The sequence below is a fragment of the Mustela nigripes genome, chromosome 2 (assembly GCF_022355385.1).
Source record: "Mustela nigripes isolate SB6536 chromosome 2, MUSNIG.SB6536, whole genome shotgun sequence".
Classification (NCBI taxonomy): Eukaryota; Metazoa; Chordata; class Mammalia; order Carnivora; family Mustelidae; genus Mustela; species Mustela nigripes.
This window is the reverse complement of record NC_081558.1, coordinates 127,752,767-127,771,842: the sequence shown is the minus strand read 5'-3', so window position 1 is coordinate 127,771,842 and position 19,076 is coordinate 127,752,767. Positions and strand designations below refer to the sequence as shown.

The 19,076-nt window shown below is 36.9% G+C and overlaps 1 protein-coding gene across 1 annotated transcript in view; it reads right to left on the bottom strand.

Moving 5' to 3' along the window:
- Positions 1-19,076, bottom strand: part of WDR49 (WD repeat domain 49) — a 134,507-nt gene that overhangs the window by 82,046 nt on the left and 33,385 nt on the right. The window contains exons 6-7 of the mRNA XM_059388061.1: positions 14,970-15,137; positions 13,511-13,659 (exon numbers count right to left, since the gene is read on the bottom strand). Of these exons, the coding sequence (XP_059244044.1) occupies positions 13,511-13,659; positions 14,970-15,137 (317 nt within the window). The remainder of the gene's footprint in view (positions 1-13,510; positions 13,660-14,969; positions 15,138-19,076) is intronic.

Below are 19,076 nucleotides of genomic sequence, written 5' to 3'. Positions count from 1 at the left end.
AATGAAAGAAAATGGGATTGGGAGGGAGACAAACCATAAGTGACTCTTAATCTCACAAAACAAACTGAGGGTTGCTGGAGGGAGGGGGTTTGGGAGAAGGGGGTGAGATTATGGACATTGGGGAGGGTATGTGCTTTGGTGAGTGCTGTGAAGTGTGTAAACCTGGTGATTCACAGACCTGTACCCCTGGGGATAAAAATATATGTTTATAAAAAATAAAATATTATATATAAAAAAAAATGATGGTCTATCTCTGCCTCCTAAATGCATGTACCCATATATGTACACAATTTTCCATATAATTTCTTTGGGTACATAGACATGAATAGCCCTCATACATATGAACAGATCTTGGGAATCCATAGGATAGAAATCCCTACAGTATTTTTAAGTATGTTCAGCCAAAGATGTCCTTTTCTACCTCTTGATTCTACGTCTTCTCCTAAATCTATATAGGTCTCTTCCACGTCTTGACTGGGGTAACTGATCCCAGTTCCTTTTAACCATCTTACTATCAGAACTCACTCCACCAAGGCAGGCTCCTGGTTCTCTCCCTCTGTTTTCACTCTCTCCTGGAGAGGACCACCATTCAAACGCTGTTTACTGTAAACACCATGGCTGCCTTTATCTGTGATCCAAAATCCAATAGTCCCGGAGGGCTTTATTCTCAATCCACCCCTTTCAACCCCAGGTCCTACTCCTCAGGGACCATCTTTTTTAATTATTTTTTTTTATTTTTTATTTATTTGGAGATAGCTTCCTTTAACCTTCCTGAGTTACAGATTTCTCTGTTAACACCAAGGAATAGCAGTGTGTGTGTGTGTGTGTGTACATATCATATAGTGATCAAAGGACTCTTTTTTTTTTTTTTTTAAAGATTTTATTTATTTATTTGACAGAGAGAAATCACAAGTAGATGGAGAGGCAGGCAGAGAGAGAGAGAGAGAGGGAAGCAGGCTCCCTGCTGAGCAGAGAGCCTGATGCGGGACTCGATCCCAGGACCCTGAGATCATGACCTGAGCCGAAGGCAGCGGCTTAACCCACTGAGCCACCCAGGCGCCCCTCAAAGGACTCTTATATTTGAAAGTAAAGAGGTTAATTACATTTTTTCCCTCCCTTTTCATTCCCCCAATCTAAACTTTTTCTTCTGGTCCTATTGGGTGTGATACTTTCAGATAATATACTCCTTACACACAAATTTCTGCATTATCAATTTAAGGCAGTATCTCTCCACTCATCAAAATATAAGATGCACACTTAAGGTCCTCAAAGACGTATGTTAAGCATGGTGCTCAGAATGGAGCCAATATTTCAGGGATGTTCTAACCACTGTTAGAGGTTCCGTGACTTCTTTAAACCATTTATCTTTACATTAACTCATTCCATCATGAATGTTTCTTACCTTGAAGTTCTGACTGTGCAAAACTCTAAATATTAATCCCATGAACAAATAATCAAGCCAGATGTCTACCATCCTACCTTCAGAAATCTGATCTATTAAACCAAGACTAGGATTTTTCTTACTTTTTCAAAGTATGACAATATAATCTTGAATCCTAGTTCAATTATATTGACAATCCCTTCCTGATTTGCCCACATATCCCACAAGACACAGTAGGTGTCAATAGGTATTTTTTTAATTTGTTGAACATTGTGCCTCACCTAAGTCTTTATCTGGCTCGTTGATGGAGATCATTAGCTCAGATGAAGTCCAAGAATACAAAACCCCATAAAATTTTGCCTCACTTCTGCATGGCTATTCACCCAATTATAGATCTCATAATCCTCAAAGATATTTTATAAAACTTCTTCAACATCTTATATAAATAATTATGCTTGATGGATAGGGTAACTTCTCCATTGACCAACAATTATAACAAACTTAAAATGACCTAGTCAACCCCTGCCAGGTAAACAGCATTACCAACCATTCTAATCCTAAGAATATATATTCATGAAGTAAAATGTTTTGTTTGTTTTTTGGTTTTTGGCAAGAATTTTTCATTAAGGAGCTCATTCTGGTTCTTAAACATTACTAAATTGTTTTTATTAAAAAACATTCTGGCACCTCTCCAGAATATGTTTTTCCTCAAAAATATAAATTCTACAAGAACTAAGACCTGCAAATATTTTTCCAAGTGTGTGTCCTAAATAAAAATAGAATTGATAAACTGTTATTTTGAATGTGAAAGCCACAAGATTAGACACATCTATATCATTTTCAAACACTCATATTCTTATAATAGTCATACTCTCATTGTTCAGAATCTTGTCTTCTTTAGTATGGACTCCCTTCTAAAAAGTAGAAACTAACTTCACATCAGAATAATAATCTGGGGAATGGTTGAATATAGATTAATAATAACTCAATGGTATTAATGGACTATAATTTCCACAGAATCATTTTCCACCATGTTGTTCAAATAATTTATATTGCCTTTAATATTTTATTGACATATAGTCACATAAATTAAATGAAAAATTAAAAATATATGAGTAACAACCTCTGGTCTATGATAGGTTAGTTCTTGTCATTAGCAATTAAAATTAGAAATATGTTTTTTATCAAAATGTGCATGTTCATTATTTTTTCTTAAAATTGTTTTTTGTTCTGCTTTCCCTTCTTCCTTCAAAGAACCCTAACTCTCTTAATTACTGATCCCTGATCCCATTAAGTTCCCTTCCATCTTTAACTCTGATTTTTCTCTCTGCTGAGGATGAAAGCATCAACATTGATATATTAACATCAATGCACAAAACAGTGTTCTGGCTGTCATCTAGCAATCACCTCACGGTATGTGACCTCCCACAAGTTTTTCAGTTTTTTTCCACACTACCACATTCTGTATGAGTGGTTCTTAACCTTGACATTAGAAACACCTGCAGTGCCTTAAAAATCACCTGTTTGGGCCCTTTTGCCAAGACTATTAAATCAGAATCTTTAAGGATGGGGCTCAGGGATTAGTTTTTTTGTTTTTTGTTTTTAATTTCCCAAGCATTTCCTTTGCATTGTACCTTGACTTCTTGACACGGTTTTAAGGTCAATGCTAATATCCTTGAACAAGAAGTCTTTCTCTCAGCCTAATCAGTAATATCATGTGGCTTGATTTAAAGCAGATAACTGTAATCCCCTTCTTTCCTAATCAGTCTTTATCCTTTTAATCATGAAAAATGTCTCACATTAATTTGGTTTTATTAATCAAGTCTTTTGACAAAATGTAACTTAAATATCTAGTTAGTATTTGAGAAGCATGGGTTCTTCTCTTTGATACTCAGGTTGACTTCTGGGATAGAATTAGGCCACAGTTCAGAAAGAAATATATTTAATAATAATTTTCATTCCAGATTTCTAGTGAGGTTTTCTTTATCCATAGTAGGAAGAATACATAAACTAACAAACACCTAAGCTTAAAAATCACAACTGAAAATTGACACTTTTTAATTTATATTTTCCACAAATTTTGATCTAAACTGTACACTCTGTTTTCATCATGATACCTCAGAACTTGTGGTGTCTGTCTAAGCTCAGCCTTCCTAAGTCCAGCTCTTGAAATGGCGGGCTTTCTATTTCCTCACCATTTTTATATTAAGAGAAATAAGTACATAAACTTATGATTTAGTATCGACAACATTTAGCTCTTCACATAATTAAAATGGCATATTACTTTTTGGCAAAACCTTTACCTTGTTTCAACTGTTAGCTATTTAATAACACAATTATTCATATACGTTAGAACTAAAAATCAGTGGACTGAGACCTGACACCTGGATTTTAATATTACTCAGATCTGTCAGCTTAGGTGTGTGATTTAAACCTGTCCATTGCCTCGCCTTTCTCCTAAAGGGGCCCCTGCCAGCTCTGAAATTCTGTCAATTCCGTCTAGAATGTACTAAAGTTGCTCAACCCATTATCTATAGCTTCCAAAACAACAATTAAAACAAATTTAGAAAGGGGCACTGTGAAGATCTGACTAGAGAAATGTAGGCTCCCACCATGTTTTCAGTCTAATTTTGCTGAAGAACTATTTTCTGCTCCCATGGGGTGCCTGGGTGGCTCAGTCGGTTAAGTGCCTGTTGGGCTCGGGTCATGATCCCAGGGTCCTGGGATGAAGCCCCACATCAGGCTTCTTGCTCAGTAGGGAGCCTGCTCCTCCCTTCCACTTGTATTCTCACTTTCTCTCTCAAATAAATAAATAAAATCTTTAAAAAGAATTTTTTCCTGCTCCTTACAAGAGACAGAATCATTTCACCTAGACATAATAAAACTAAACAATAGAAAAGGACATAAATATAACTGTTACTTTGTACTGTAACTACTGTATTTGTAAATAGGTAACTTCATGGATGGGTAGGTACATGGGCAGATGCTTGGATAGATAGGGAATCTAAAACCAAATGAGCATTATTTACATATTGGCGACACATCCAAGTTTAATTTAGAGTAGGAGGGAAAAAAAGATTCATAGTGTCCTAATAATGATATAAAAACACGGGAAGAAAACAGACTCAGGTGACTTGATCAAAATGAGACCTGTTTGGTTTCATCAAACACTTACTACTAACTCCTGCCATCCTAGAGGGGAGAGATATAAAATGAAATAAGAAAAAGAGAGAGAGTATATGTCAGTATGGGATCTTGAGGACAGCAGTGAAGCTCAGCTCTCTGGGGAAATCCACAAAATCCACTTGCAGATGATTGGATCACAGGAACTGATGGAACTGGGTCTCCTGAATACTCCTTTATGTACTAACAAGCCTATTTTTTCAGAATTGAAGCCTTTGGATAATCCACAAAAGCATCATGGGTGAACACTTAAAGGCAATTTTGTTTGACATGATATATGCAAGCAAAAGTATTCTACTATATAATTCAGATAATGTTTTTTATCCTGAAGTCATAGAACAGAGCTTCCTTTAAGAAAAATTTTCACCTTTTTTTTTTCCCCAGAACTGAAGTCAAACCTAAAATATTGGCTGGAAGCTAAACTCTTCTCTTATGCTAACCATCTTTAAATTGTTACCATAACCATGATCTTCTCTCACTGTTGTTGTTTTGTTGCTGTTCTTGTTGTTTTTTACATTCTTTTCGACAAGAATGAGTAGATAATATAGCTCTAAGACTCAGATTTCTTTTAAGTGTCTGTGTATTCTATCACTGTACTTGAAAATTTCAAAACGTTTTCTAGCACTACGAATTTTTCTGTAAAAATCTCACTAATGCCCCAGTTCAAGAATAACAAATTTAAGTTTAATGAACTCAAGTTTAATAGACTTAACTAATACCAACATATTATTTCAGGTGCTCTCCTTTTCCAAAACAAAATTTACTTGGGAAATCAAAACAATTTCACTTACCCGGATTTTTTTTTTGCCATTATCATTAGTCACCTAACACTAAAATAGAATAGTAACAGAATTTGTTGTTGTCTTCAAAGAAAAAGTTGTCTAATTTTGCTTTTCAAAGATCATCATTCCTATTTTATTTTACAAAGTAAACTTAAACACTTTAAATTTTAAATCCTTCTTTTCTTTTCTTTCACTCTCTCTTTTCTTTCTTTCTTTCTTCCCACTTAAGATTTATACTAACAACAGCTTTGAAGGAAATTAGTGAAAAACAGCTAGAACAAGAGAATTCAGGTTTAAATATCATTGCAGACTAGGTTTTCATCGGGGGTTTTTCTGCTTCAAAGAAACATAACTCTGAATAAACATAATTTTTACTGCCTTGCTAGGTCTTCAGGGAGTGTGGACCATCTTCACAGGTCCAAAAGAAAAAAAGTGAGAAAAGAAACAAACTTAAAATAGAAACAGGGAACAGTAGGCCTAAATGAAGAGATTGCAACCAGGAGCCTAAGCCTTGGATCATCAGCAAGGTGGAGGCACCGAGGCTAGGCTGTTAGACAAAACTGGACAACAGACAAGGAGAATACCTCAGGATGGTAACTATCCTTGTTTCCACCTTCAGGAACAAACAGAAATCTCCGGAGGAAAGAATCTTCAGTTTAGGTCCTCAGAATGCCAGTAGTTTAGCAACAGCAAAAAATGAGGTGACACACTGGGGAGGGTATGTGCTTTGGTGAGTGCTGTGAATGTGTAAACCTGGTGATTCACAGACCTGTACCCCTGGGGATAAAAATATATGTTTATAAAAAATAAAAAATTAAAAAAAAAAAATGAGGTGACAATAAAAGGTTGCCAAACATAAAAATGAAACAAGTCACCCTGAGGGAGAACCACCCGAGTAGCAAATACCAGATTTAGATCTCTAAGGACTCCAGATACTGAAATTCTTGGATAAGGACATATAATAATGAAATCGAAATTAAAGAGCTAAAAATCAAAAATCTGAAAATGAGCAAGCACCAAAAAACTATTCAAAATTACCAGGCAGTTAAAAAAATGTTTTGGAAAAAAAAATCTATATTAAAATTAAAAACTCAATGAATGGGTTATATAGAAAGTGGGCACACCCTGATTAGAAACTTCACATTAAAATCAAGAATATGCAAGAATATGTTAATGAAGACACCTGGGTGGCTCAGTGGGTTAAAGCCTCTGCTTTCAGCTCAGGTCATGATCCCAGGGTCCTAGGATCAAGCCCCAGGTCAAGCTGTCTGCTGGGCAAGGAGCCTAATTCCCTTCCTCTGCCTCTCTGCCTACTTGTGGTCTCGGTCTGTCAAAAAAATAAATTAAAAAAAAAAAAAAAAAAAGAATGTGTTAATGTGTCTCCTTTAAAAAGTAGGAAAAACCTGAACAAGGAATGGGAAAGACATTTGTACATGATTTTTTTTTCTGAAAGACAGTTAAAAGAATGAATAAATGGAGAAAAACAGGGTGTGGTTTCTCAGTATTTTAAAGATGTCAAATATCATATTCAGTGAAATTTCAACCCAAATACTTTCATGAAACATGAATATTGATCCTAAAATATACTTGGTTTATAAAGGATAAAATGCAGAAGATAGTTAAAATTGAAAAAGGAAAACAAGAAGTAGAAAATGCCCCACCATCAAAATATAGGGGCCTGGGTGGCTCTCAGTCCGTTAAGCCTCTGCCTTCAGCTCAGGTCATGATCCTAGGGTCCTGGGATTGAGCCCCGCACTGGGCTTCCTGCTCAACAGAGAGTCTGCTTCTCCCTCTTCCTCTGCCTCTCCCCCTGCTTGTGTTCACACACTCTCTCTCTCAAATAAATAAATAAAATCTTTAAAAAAATACACACACACATATGTATACAATAAAGTTATGCTAGTTAAATGATATGTTATGTAGGAAAAGACAAATAGACTAATGGAAAGAATAAAACACCCAGAAACAAATTCATATATATATGGCAACTCAAATGATAACAAACGGCATTTCAAACCAGGGAGAGACAAATTATTCAAAAAATAGTCTTGGCTATCCATTTGTAGAAAAAAAAAAAAAACTTCACACAAAATAAACCACAAAGGTAAATGCAAACTATATTTATTCAACTACAGAAAAACTATTAGCAGAAATAAAGAATATTTTTATAAAAATGAAGTGTAGAAGACATTTTTTTTTCAAGATTTTATTTATTTATTTGACAGACAAAAATCACAAGTAGGTGGAGAGGCAGGCGGGGGTGGGGGGAGCAGACTCCCCACCAAGCAGAGAGCCTGATGCGGGGCTCAATCCCAGGACCCTGGAATCATGACCTGAGCCAAAGGCAGAGGCTTAACCCACTGAGCCACCCAGACGCCACTGTAGAAGACATTCTTAAGCAAGATAAAAAATCCAGAGCCACAAAGAAAACCATTTCTTAGACTCAACTTCATAAAAAGTTTAAATTTGTTTAAAACAACAAACAAACAAAGCGACTTTTGAATGAGGGGATGCCTGGGTGTCTCAGTGGATGAAGCCTCTGCCTTTGGCTTAGGTCATGATCTCAGAGTCCTGGGATTGAGCCCCACATCAGGCTACTTGCTCAGCAGGGAGCCTTTTTCTCCTTCTGTCTGCTTCCCTCGGCCTGATGCTCCTTCTGCTTGTGTTCTCTCTCTCTCTCTGACAAATAAATAGATAAAATCTTTAAAAAAAATAATAATAAAAACTTGTGAATGAGAAAAAGAACACAAAATTAAAAGACATATGCTTGAAATAAGTAAAATATTTGCATCATCTATAATAAAGGATAATCAAAATATTTTTTTTTAAAGATTTATTTATTTATTTGACAGAGAGAGATTACAAGTAGGCAGAGAGGCAGGCAGAGAGAGAGAGGAGGAAGCAGGCTCCATGCTGAGCAGAGAGCCCGATGCGGGACTCGATCCCAGGACCCTGAGATCATGACCTGAGCCGAAGGCAGCGGCTTAACCCACTGAGCCACCCAGGCGCCCGGATAATCAAAATATTTTTCAAACTACTACAAATCAATAAGAAAAAGACAGAGTTCATAAGAGAGGGCATGATTAGCTCATTATTAGCTAATGCACCAAAAAACAATAAATAAATGAATATAAATGGATTTGAAAAAAGAAACTCATCCTAATTTTTTATCCATCAGATTCACGTGTACACAAAATAGGGAAACACATTAATAGTATCCATTATTGACAAGTCTGTGGGAGAAACAGGCACCTTTACACACCTTTGGTGAGTATACCAATGGGTACAATGTTTCTAGATCTAAATCAGCAGCATCTTAACAGCTTCTTTAAGAAGAATATTCCCCGGCAATTGCCCTCCTGGGTATTTACCCCAAAGATATAAATGTAGTGATCCGTAGTGGCACCTGCATTCCAGTGTTTATAGAAGCAATGTTCACAGTAGCCAAACTCCAGGATGAACCGAGATGTCCATCAGCAGATGAATGGAGAAAGATGTGGTGTATATATACAATGGAATATTACTTAGCCAGAAAGTTTGAAACATTACCATTCAAATCAACGTGGATGGACCATAGGCCCATGTAAAGTCACACAGAAACATCTCTAGGAGCTATTATTAAGGGAAAATCAAGTTGCAGAAAATTATGTCTTATTTGATACCATTTACCCAAAAACTAATAATAAATACTACCTTGTATTTGTACACATACATAGGATGGTATATATAGTAATATATTGTATTGTGTTATAACTTATTATATGTAAAAATATAATAATATAATATATGTATATAATATTATTTGTATATGATATATAATACAGTTGACCCTTGAACAACATGGGCTTGAACTGCGCTGGTCCACTCATATGTGAATTTTTTTTATAAATACAGTACTATATATGTGTTTTCCCTTCCTTATGATTTTCTTAGCATTGTCTTTTGTCCATCTGACTTTTTTTTAGACTCACACATAAAATATATAAAATATAAAATAGTTGTTAATCAACTATTTATTTTATTAGTAAGGCTTCTAATCAACAGTGGGCTATTGGTAGTTAAGTTCTTAAGGAGTGAAAAGTTGTACATGACTTTTCAACTGTGTGCCCCAACCCCCATGTTGTTCAAGGGTCAACGGTATATTAAAATATAAATTATGAGAAGATATGCACAAGTGTTAATAACGACTATTTCTTGGGAGAGGAACTGATTTGAAGGGGAAGTGAACAAAAAGAATATTCACTTTTATGCACTACATGCGTCCCCATTTGCAATTTTTATGTAACAGCATTAATCATTTACTTATATATTTTAAACAAAATGAAAACGGCTTTGTTTCCAGATGAACAGAGGGAAGCTGAGGAGGAAGAGTATGTAGAAAGGGAAGACAAACGGGTAAGTCATTACACAAAAGGCTCACTTTGTATTTTCCTTACTAACTTTGAGGCCACAATGTAGAAATTGGGCTCTGGGAAAAATCAGAACCTCCAAAGAAGGACTGTTACAAAGCAATCTGATTCTGGCGGCCAAATCAGGGTGAACAGCCCAGAAAAAAAGAGTTAGGAGCAATAGAAGAGCTTAATCAAGCCCACTAGTTACAATGTCAGCCCCCAGAGAGCTCTCCCCTAGGCTTTGAAAAACCTTCCATTTCAGGGGCCCCTGGATGGCTCAGCTCATGCTCCCAGAGGCTTGGGATGGAGCCCTGCATCAGGCTCTCTGCTCATCAGGGAGCCTGCTTCCCCCTCTGTCTCTCTGCCTGCCTCTCTGCCTACTTGTGATCTGTCTGTCAAATAAATAAAACCTTAAAAAAAAAAAAAAAAAAAAAGGAAGAAAGAAAAAGAAAAAAAGAAAACCCTTCCACTCCCCATGGTAATTTCTCCTCCAAATCCCCAAGTTACTGCCTCCCAGCAGGGCCTTGTCATCAGTGAAAGTCTAAAGGTGCAAAACAAAGTACAATTGGACTACCATTTAGTATGATGCCAACTTCTATAGGGAAAAATTTATTTAATCATCACTGCAAAATAGTAACAGACCAGTCTTCCAAAAAACAACTTGAGTCTCAGATCATTTTTGGAAAAAATTATTTAGCTCTAGATTGCTTTGGTCTGAAATTCTCTAATACAGCAATTTATTGACCAAAGTATGATTCATTCAAAGGCTCTTTGAAAAAAAGATGTGCTCTTTCATTTTCTCTGTTCCTTAACTTAACCCTAATTCCATAAAACATCCAAAAGAATTGTACAGCAATAAAGCAAAGGCTTAACCTGATTGCAGAAAGCCCTGTTGTTTGTTGTAAAGACGTAAAGATGATGATTACTATGCCTTTATCAAAGTGAAATGGATTTAGACTAATGTAAAAGACAGTATGACAAGCTTTATTATAATGCAATCGTTTACAAGTCAAAGGAAAAACAGAATGATAAAACAGCTTTGGAAGAGCCTAGGTAATCTTAACATTGAGGATACCTATACACAATCCATTCTGACTCAAATGACTTTTTTTTTTTAACTTGCTTTTAAAGTGATTAAAAAACAACAACAACAACAAACTTTTGTGCACTAAAACTGCAGTGGTTAACTGATGTCAGCCTGCTGTGACCAACTCAAAAGATCTCAAGGAGAAATACAAAACAAGAAGAATCAGAAAACCAGGTAAGCAGAAGCATACAGGCAGTATTTTTGAAAAATCATATATGATAGAAACATAGATATTAAGATGACCTAAGGGGTCTTTCACAAGTGAATGCGGGGATCAGCAAACCTTAATTTTTACACCAAACAAATTATATCTTCTGATGCAATTATACCTTGGAGAACTAGTGTTGAGTAGTTCTCAACATAAAATCCCCTGTAAACTGACAAACTTTGGAGCAGTTCTTTAGAACAAGCTGATACAATGTCTCCCAAGCTATAGTCTTCAGTAAAATGAGTAAAACATTTACTAACCTACTTTAAGAATTTTTTCAGTGAACACTTTCATGGAATTCTATAATGATAAAATACCTGGTTTTGTTTTTTTGGTTTTTTTTTCATATTTATATCTTAGAAAGACTCAATCACTTAAGATTTATTGAGAATGTGTTTGGCACAATCCAAAAAAGATATAGTCCTTAACCTCATGAATCCCAACAATTAGTTGAATTACACTATTTGATATATTATATTCAACATGTGTTTAGTATACATTAATATGAGCTATGTCCCAGGAAACACACTCACAAAAATGAATTCAACCAATAATTTTTGCTTTTAAGGACTCAAAATCTAGAGAGAGATACATATATAACCTTTTTTTTAAAGATTTCATTTATTTATTTATTTGACAGAGAGAGATCACAAGTAGGCAGAGAGGCAGGCAGAGAAAGAGAGAGGAGGAAGTAGGCTCCCCGCTGAGCAGAGAGCCCGATGCGGGACTCGATCCCAGGACCCCGAGACCATGACCTGAGCCGAAGGCAGCGGCTTAACCCACTGAGCCACCCAGGTGCCCATATATAACCTTTGAGTATACAAAACCCATTATGTTAAACTTGGTACTGGCAGTTATAACAAAGTGCTCAAAGATCTCAAAAAATAAAACAACTAAATGTGACTAAGACATTAAAAAAAGTTTTCAGTCTGAATGTTTTGGTACTTTAGATTCATAGTAATATGTCTTCACTTCAAACTGTCAACAAATAACGATTAAGCAAACAGGACAAGGTGCCAGGCACTGCAATGGATACGGAGTAAACTGAAAAGATATCACCCCTGGTTAAGGAAGCAAACCAACAACTTTGATACAACAGGATACATGCTCTAATGAGAGACATACAAGGGCAGTTGGAGTGCAGAGGAGGAAACAGCTAGGTCTGTGTGAAAGACTCCAAAAAGTCTGAAACTTTGAGGATAAACAGGCATTTGCCAATTGATCATCAAGGAGAGGGAACCAAAGACAGAAGAGCTTGCTGCTGAGCCGGGAGGCAGCATGGCGGGGAGAGCCAAAGGTACGATATGGCTGGAGCATTAAATGAAAAAAAGAGAAAAGCAGGAAATAAAGTAGGGCTAACAGACTGAGGGAGGGCTTTGTACAAAAGTTTAAGAATTCTGGAGTTGATTTAGACCGAGAATTGGATGGAGTGCTAAAACGGTTGGTTTTGGTTTTTTGGGTTTTGTTTTTTGTTTTTTACAAACCACTTCACTAGCAGGATAAGGGGTAGATTAGAGTCAGACCGGTCTGAAAGTAGGGAGACAGAAAAACTTTGCAAAATTTTGGGCAAAAGAAGAAGTTTTGAATTAGAACAGTGGCAGCTGAGAGGTGAGGCTGATAAACATATTTCGATGATGGAATCAACCAGAATTGAGAGAAGATTTACCAACAGGTGATAGAGTAAAATAAGCAAGTTTGGCAGGATTTGTGGGGGGGGGGGGGCTTAGGAGTAGAAGAGGAGTTCCTATTTAATTTTTATATATATACACATTGCTTTAGAATAAAATAAAAAGTCAGATTCACTGTAAGTCTTAGAGGCTGTCCTTCTCTTACAACCGAACATCTTGAAATCTAGTGTATGTTACCTGGATCTATAAAATCAAGCATTATGGAAAATGAAAGTTTTACAGAGAAACAAGTGACAAGATTATGAGAGATTAAGACTACCTGGTTCTGACATCGTGTTTTTTTCCCCACCATATTTAAGATATCCCATAAATATCTCCAAAGAGAAATGGGCTGATATACATAACTGAAATGTTCTTAATATACCTAATAGTCTTCAGATTAACTTTGATTTCTAAACCACTGAGTTTCCTCAATATCAAAGCAACCATAGCTAATTAGCTGTGCCTCTTCTATGTCTTACCATTACCAAGCAACACTTCCTCATCTCCATTTGTTTTTTCTATTGAATAGGTGAGAACTCTAGAAACTCTCACTATGTAACCTTTTAAGAATACAATCCATGAGTATACAGTTTAAAGTTTTTTAATGAAATACTTTGTTCAGTTGCCCAGGACTATGCTTAAGTTACCATAAATATATTTTCCAAATATAGATTTCTGAAGCCATCGTATTTAGCCAGTGTATTTTAAAAATCCACACCAACCCTCAGAGAAATTCAGGACCACAGATAGATTTAGGTAGGAACTGAGGAGGAAGAACTAAATAAATTAAATGTACAATGTTACTTACTTTATCTTTGGAGAAGCTAAAAAGTTGTTTTCTTGCAGCGAAGAATTGGACAGCTATCACACTGGCTGAGTGACCCCAAAGGATACCAACTGGCTTAGAGACAACATAGGGGTTCCAAAGGCAAACTTTTTTGTTGATGCCAGCAGTTGCTAATCAGAATTAGAAGGACAAAAAGTGGTGTCAGTAATACGAACAACCCACACAATTCTTATTTTTTTTTAATGAACATTTTAATGTTATGTATAACAGAACATTATGAATACAATACACAATTCCTATTTTGAAATGAATGTGTGTCACATATCTGGGGGTTGAGATAATCAATGAGTCAATGAAATGGTTGATATTGGGGTCGTTCAAACTCAGTTGGCTAACCCAGCCTTCTCTAATAAGTCTCTAATTCTCTTTGAAAGGTGGATAGTGGCATATTCGTGAGTTCAAATTCAAGGTATCTTCTAACATGATTGTCAGGCATGATCATTAGAGATTTTAGGGACTCAGCCTCAGTAGCTGATATCGCTATTCTTCCTATGAGCAATTACTGAATGAGGCTTAAATTAATCTGACCCATTCCAAAGGCCGTGTATGTTCATTCTCTGTCACTACCCTATTAATTTTTAATGCCTCATTTTTACAATGCTTGAACTAATACATAGATAGATATTATATAACAAATTAACAGCTTTCAACATGTCACATAATTTAAGTAGTTAACCTTGAAGACTTCACAGCTTATTTCTTCAGCTAACATGTAGTCTTTGATATCCAAAAAAAGGAACTCTCGTTTAAGCTAAAATTCAGGTAATCTGAAAATGCTCAAAAAGCACTGGAGGTTGTATCCTGAAAGAGGAGAAACGTCTTCCATCGCCTTTCCGGCGCAGGTGCATTCCCGGTGGCGGCGGCAGTGCGGGCAGCAGGGGCCGCGGCATGTGGAGCATTTGGTGGTGTCAGAAAGATGGCAGAAGAGCAGACAGGGCACCAATACTGTCTTCCTCCTCTGTACCATCTTACACCCCCACAGATTCCTTTTTTTTTTTTTTAAAGATTTATTTATTTGACAGAGAGCAATTACAAGTAGGCAGCGAGGCAAGCAGAGAGAGAAGGGGAAGCAGGGTCCCCACCGAGCAGAGAGCCTGATGTGGGGCTCGATGCCAGGACCCTGAGACCATGGCCTGAGCCGAAGCCAGAGGCTTAACCCACTGAGCCACCCAGGTGCCCCACCCCCACAGATTCTAATTAAAACATTGGGGCACTTTCTCATATTTTCACCCCCATGTAGTTGCTATGTGCCGCTTGTCCTAATGCATCATTATCAGACATTCTTCGGCAATAAAATGTGAGCTGTTCGAGTCAGTCTCTCTGGCAATAAAGCAACAAGGTGGAGTGACTCCCTGCATACCAATATGCATCCCAGACTATTTATGAGGCCCTCATAGTTATCATGATTTATTTTACATACCAATTAAATTGAGCTGAGAGTGGTAATCAAAAGCATGAATGCCCTCGGCAACGTTGAAGGATGTCATTTTAAGATGCTTTTTTGATTTCTCTCTCCAAGCCAGCACCACCGTGTTTGTATTGCTGGTCGTACTGGAAATGAAAGCATCTAACGATGCATCATAAGTAACTGATAAAAAAAAGAAAGAAAGAAAAGGATCTTCAGTTGGTCTCTCACAAAACATGACCAAAACAGAACTGTTTTAATACCTGAAGTCAAAAACGAACCCAGATTTTGATCACACAGCCTGATGTGCAGGGAATACCTCACTAATGAATGCCTCCCCCTCCTCCATTAAAGAATTTAAAATTAGAAGTCACAGCTAAGTCTGCATTCAGACATTTTACCCAATCTCAGGATGCCTTGAAATTTTTTTCAGTGGGAACACATGGCAGGAAACAACATTAGTCACAATAATCATATGGGATTCTGGAGATTTAAGATGAGTAACTGGCCAAATTCCTGGGTTCTGCCTCATGGATCTGAAGCAGACAAATGGGAGCTTATCAGCCATCTGCTGCTCCCCGAGGTCCAGCTCATGCCCAAACCATGGTTTATTTAAGTCATGACTGGTCTAGAATGCCAGACCTCAAAGCCTGGCACAAACATGGCCAGACTCAAGCAAATGACTGTTTTTGTAGGATGTATTCCTACATCATCCTGGATGACCCAACACCATCTTCTGGGGAGCAAAATTCCACTCCCTGACCAAGGAAAGTGATCTTGCTGCCTTTTGTCAGGAGGATCTCTCCATTTCTGTCAGACCCACTGGCTCCAAAAAGCAATTAGCTCTTATCCTCTAGAAGAGTATTCTTATCTCCTCCTTTTTTCTCCATCCTTTACTGTCATCTGTCTTTCTTTCAAAAAGAGAAAGTGGGGGAGAGAGATAGAGAGGATGAAGGGAGGGAGAGGGGGAGGGACAAACCTAAGAAGTGATCAGGTCCTATAAAGGTGAGCCCTCTGAGCCTCTGAGCAATTAATTTCCAGGTCATAAAGGTTTCTGAGCACCTGCTGCTCCCCTGTTGCTACTTTACAGGAAGTCCCAACAGTCTGAAATCTGATGGCAATTGTTCTCGTAGGAAGCAACCTCCCTGAAAATACTCCCTTTATTTACAGAAAATGCTGAGGGTTATTGCAACTTGACTCAGTGAAGCAATATTAGAAGATCTAAAGTGTATAACAACACTATAATTATATCTTCCATTCCATGGAAATTTCATAATACCATTACAATACAATCAAAATAAAGTATTTCCACCCAGAAAATTACTTTGTCATGTGTTCCCGCATTATATCCAACTATCATCTTCAGTTTCAAGGCTATAAAGAAAAACATATAAAGAACTACATTCTGCTCTGGTATTCAAAGTATTGCTTTTAGATTTGAATCTGCAGGCTACCAAGTGACATTTATGGGCCTGTAGTGTTACATCTCGGAGGCTCAACAATTCACACTTTTATTTCTAGACCAAGATATAACTTGTATCTGATTAGATTGTGGAATGCCAGAGCTCCTGAGAATGTCTGAGTAAGAAGAGGTGAGGGGAAAGCCATTTCCTTAAAATCAAATTATCTGATAAATAAAAATGTGTTCCTCACTTCTGGAAGACAGCAAAGGTTATGATGAAAAAGTTTTTAAAATATCAAGTGAGGGAATGGGCTGAACTGATAAAATAAAATGATTTGTTTTTAATACTCTCAGTGAGTTTGAAGATTGGTAGAGGAAAAATATTTTTTAAATTACTTTTAGATAATATTTTGAGGGGAAAAAAGACAACCTGATCATGTCTCTCCATTAAGATGCTCACTTTCCATGCTTCCGCTCTTTGCCACTTAGTCATAAAAAAAGGCATTAAGGGGACTGCCATCGATCCCTCTCCTCATTCGTGCTGTTGAAATGACCCCACGTAATGACAATTAGGTAATGTGGGAAAAGTGATTTGAAAATGAAAAATGATACTTGAAAACCAAGTAAGTAATGCTATTAGGTGAAGCTGAAGTAAGCTTGAACGAGGCCACTCTGTATCATCTGCCAACAGGTAGAAGCTGGAGCAGAGTAGAAAATTGGGCCATTTCTAACCAGGAGTTCTTATGATCATTTTCCAAGCCTTTTTGCCTTATGAGTTGTAGGAATTAAGAAAACACCCTACCTTGAACTTTCTTGATGTTCTTTTGCTTGAGGGTGTTTGTTTTCGGTTGCATTTCTTACTTTGAAGTTGGAGTCCCACTCTCTGAGAGGACCACAGGGCCCTCTACATTCTGAGCAACTACCATCTCAAGAAGGAAAGATAGAAAGAATAACCCTCTCTATTTCATTTTTAAAAATCAAAATGCATCTAATTCATTACTGTTGAGCACATTACAATAATGCAATTCATTTAATAACTTCTCAAAATACTGATTCGACCCATGTTCATGATACAAACGAACCTTCACCTTCTACCATGCTATTAAATGAGCTTCAGGAAGAGACCTCTTTCTTCAAACCTAGGCCACCAGCCTAAAACTCTAATTTCAACTGCTTTAAACATAGCAAGAGAACTGGTAAGAAGGACAGGGGTTCTAGCTAACTCAGGGATGTACCATCTTTTTGTCTAGATTCATTTAGATGCAGGGGAGTGGAACAAGGCACAACAAGACGCTAAATGTAATTTCTCTTCCAAACTTGGTCTCTATCGATTGTGAAGGCTTCCTAAGGAAATGTGATCTGGGATCTGTACTCTGAATTCTCTGGTACACCTGCATTAATTAGTGCAGCAATTACTGATTTGGGTATCAGTCTAAACTGTTTTGTACCTTCTCCTAGCCATGGTCGAACCAAGGGGACCTTTCAGGGGCATCTGCCTTCAGCTCAGGTCATGATGCCAGGGTCCTGGGATTGAGCCCCACTTCAGGCTCTCTGCTCAGCAGGAAGCCTGTTTCTCCCTCTCCCATTCCCCCTGCTTATGTTCCCTCTCTCATTGTCTCTCTCTCTGTGTCAAATAAATAAATAAAATCTTTTTTAAAAAACCTTCTAACGTAATAAAAAAGAAAATCAATGGTTTTTATTATTGGCAATTTAGTGTTCACTTTTTCAGAAGCTACACTTCTAATCTGTAGTGCCCAAGGTTTCCAATGACATTGTCTATATGAGGCAATTATCTAGGACCAAAAAAGGGAAACTTCTCTGAGATTCAAGACACTTATGTCTTTCCACTATTGCATAAAATCTTGGTCCTTACTTTACAAGCACTTCAGAATGTAATTATTTTTCTATTAAAATATGACACAGAACTACTCAGAAAAGATGAAAACATTTCTCCTTCAAACTTTTAATAAGAAATCTGAACCTTATCTTAAAGCAGTAAGCTAATACTCTTATGTCTGAAACTAAGTTCTTCCTTTGACATTTCAGCTTTATCCTTAGCATATTTGCATACTACTTACATACTTGCTCATGTATTTCTTCCTTTCCTCAATTGTATATTCTTTCCTCACACTAAGAATAAAATCAGCCAAAATATTTCTTGAGGAGTTCTAAGAATATCAGTTTATGTTGCTTGGGTTAAAAAAAAAAATATATATATATATATATATATATATATATATATATACACACACACACACACACATACATATATATCAAATGAAACCAACCATTGGTTGCTTACTCCCAGCAGGATCAGTCTTGTGGTCCAGGGAGCATACGTAGTACTAAGCCCACTGTTCTATTTTTGACTCCTGCCCTTCTCTTTCTCCCTGCTTCTTCATTTCAACATTTCTTTCCTTCTCCTCATACTGAAATAACTGAGCTGCAAACAAACAAACAAAAAGTTGTATTTAAGTTTCTAATCTCTATTGCTAAATCTGGACATGGGCATTCATTCACTGGTTAGGACCCGTAGTACTAAGCCCACTGTTCTATTTTTGACTCCTGCCCTTCTCTTTCTCCCTGCTTCTTCATTTCAACATTTCTTTCCTTCTCCTCATACTGAAATAACTGAGCTGCAAACAAACAAACAAAAAGTTGTATTTAAGTTTCTAATCTCTATTGCTAAATCTGGACATGGGCATTCATTCACTGGTTAG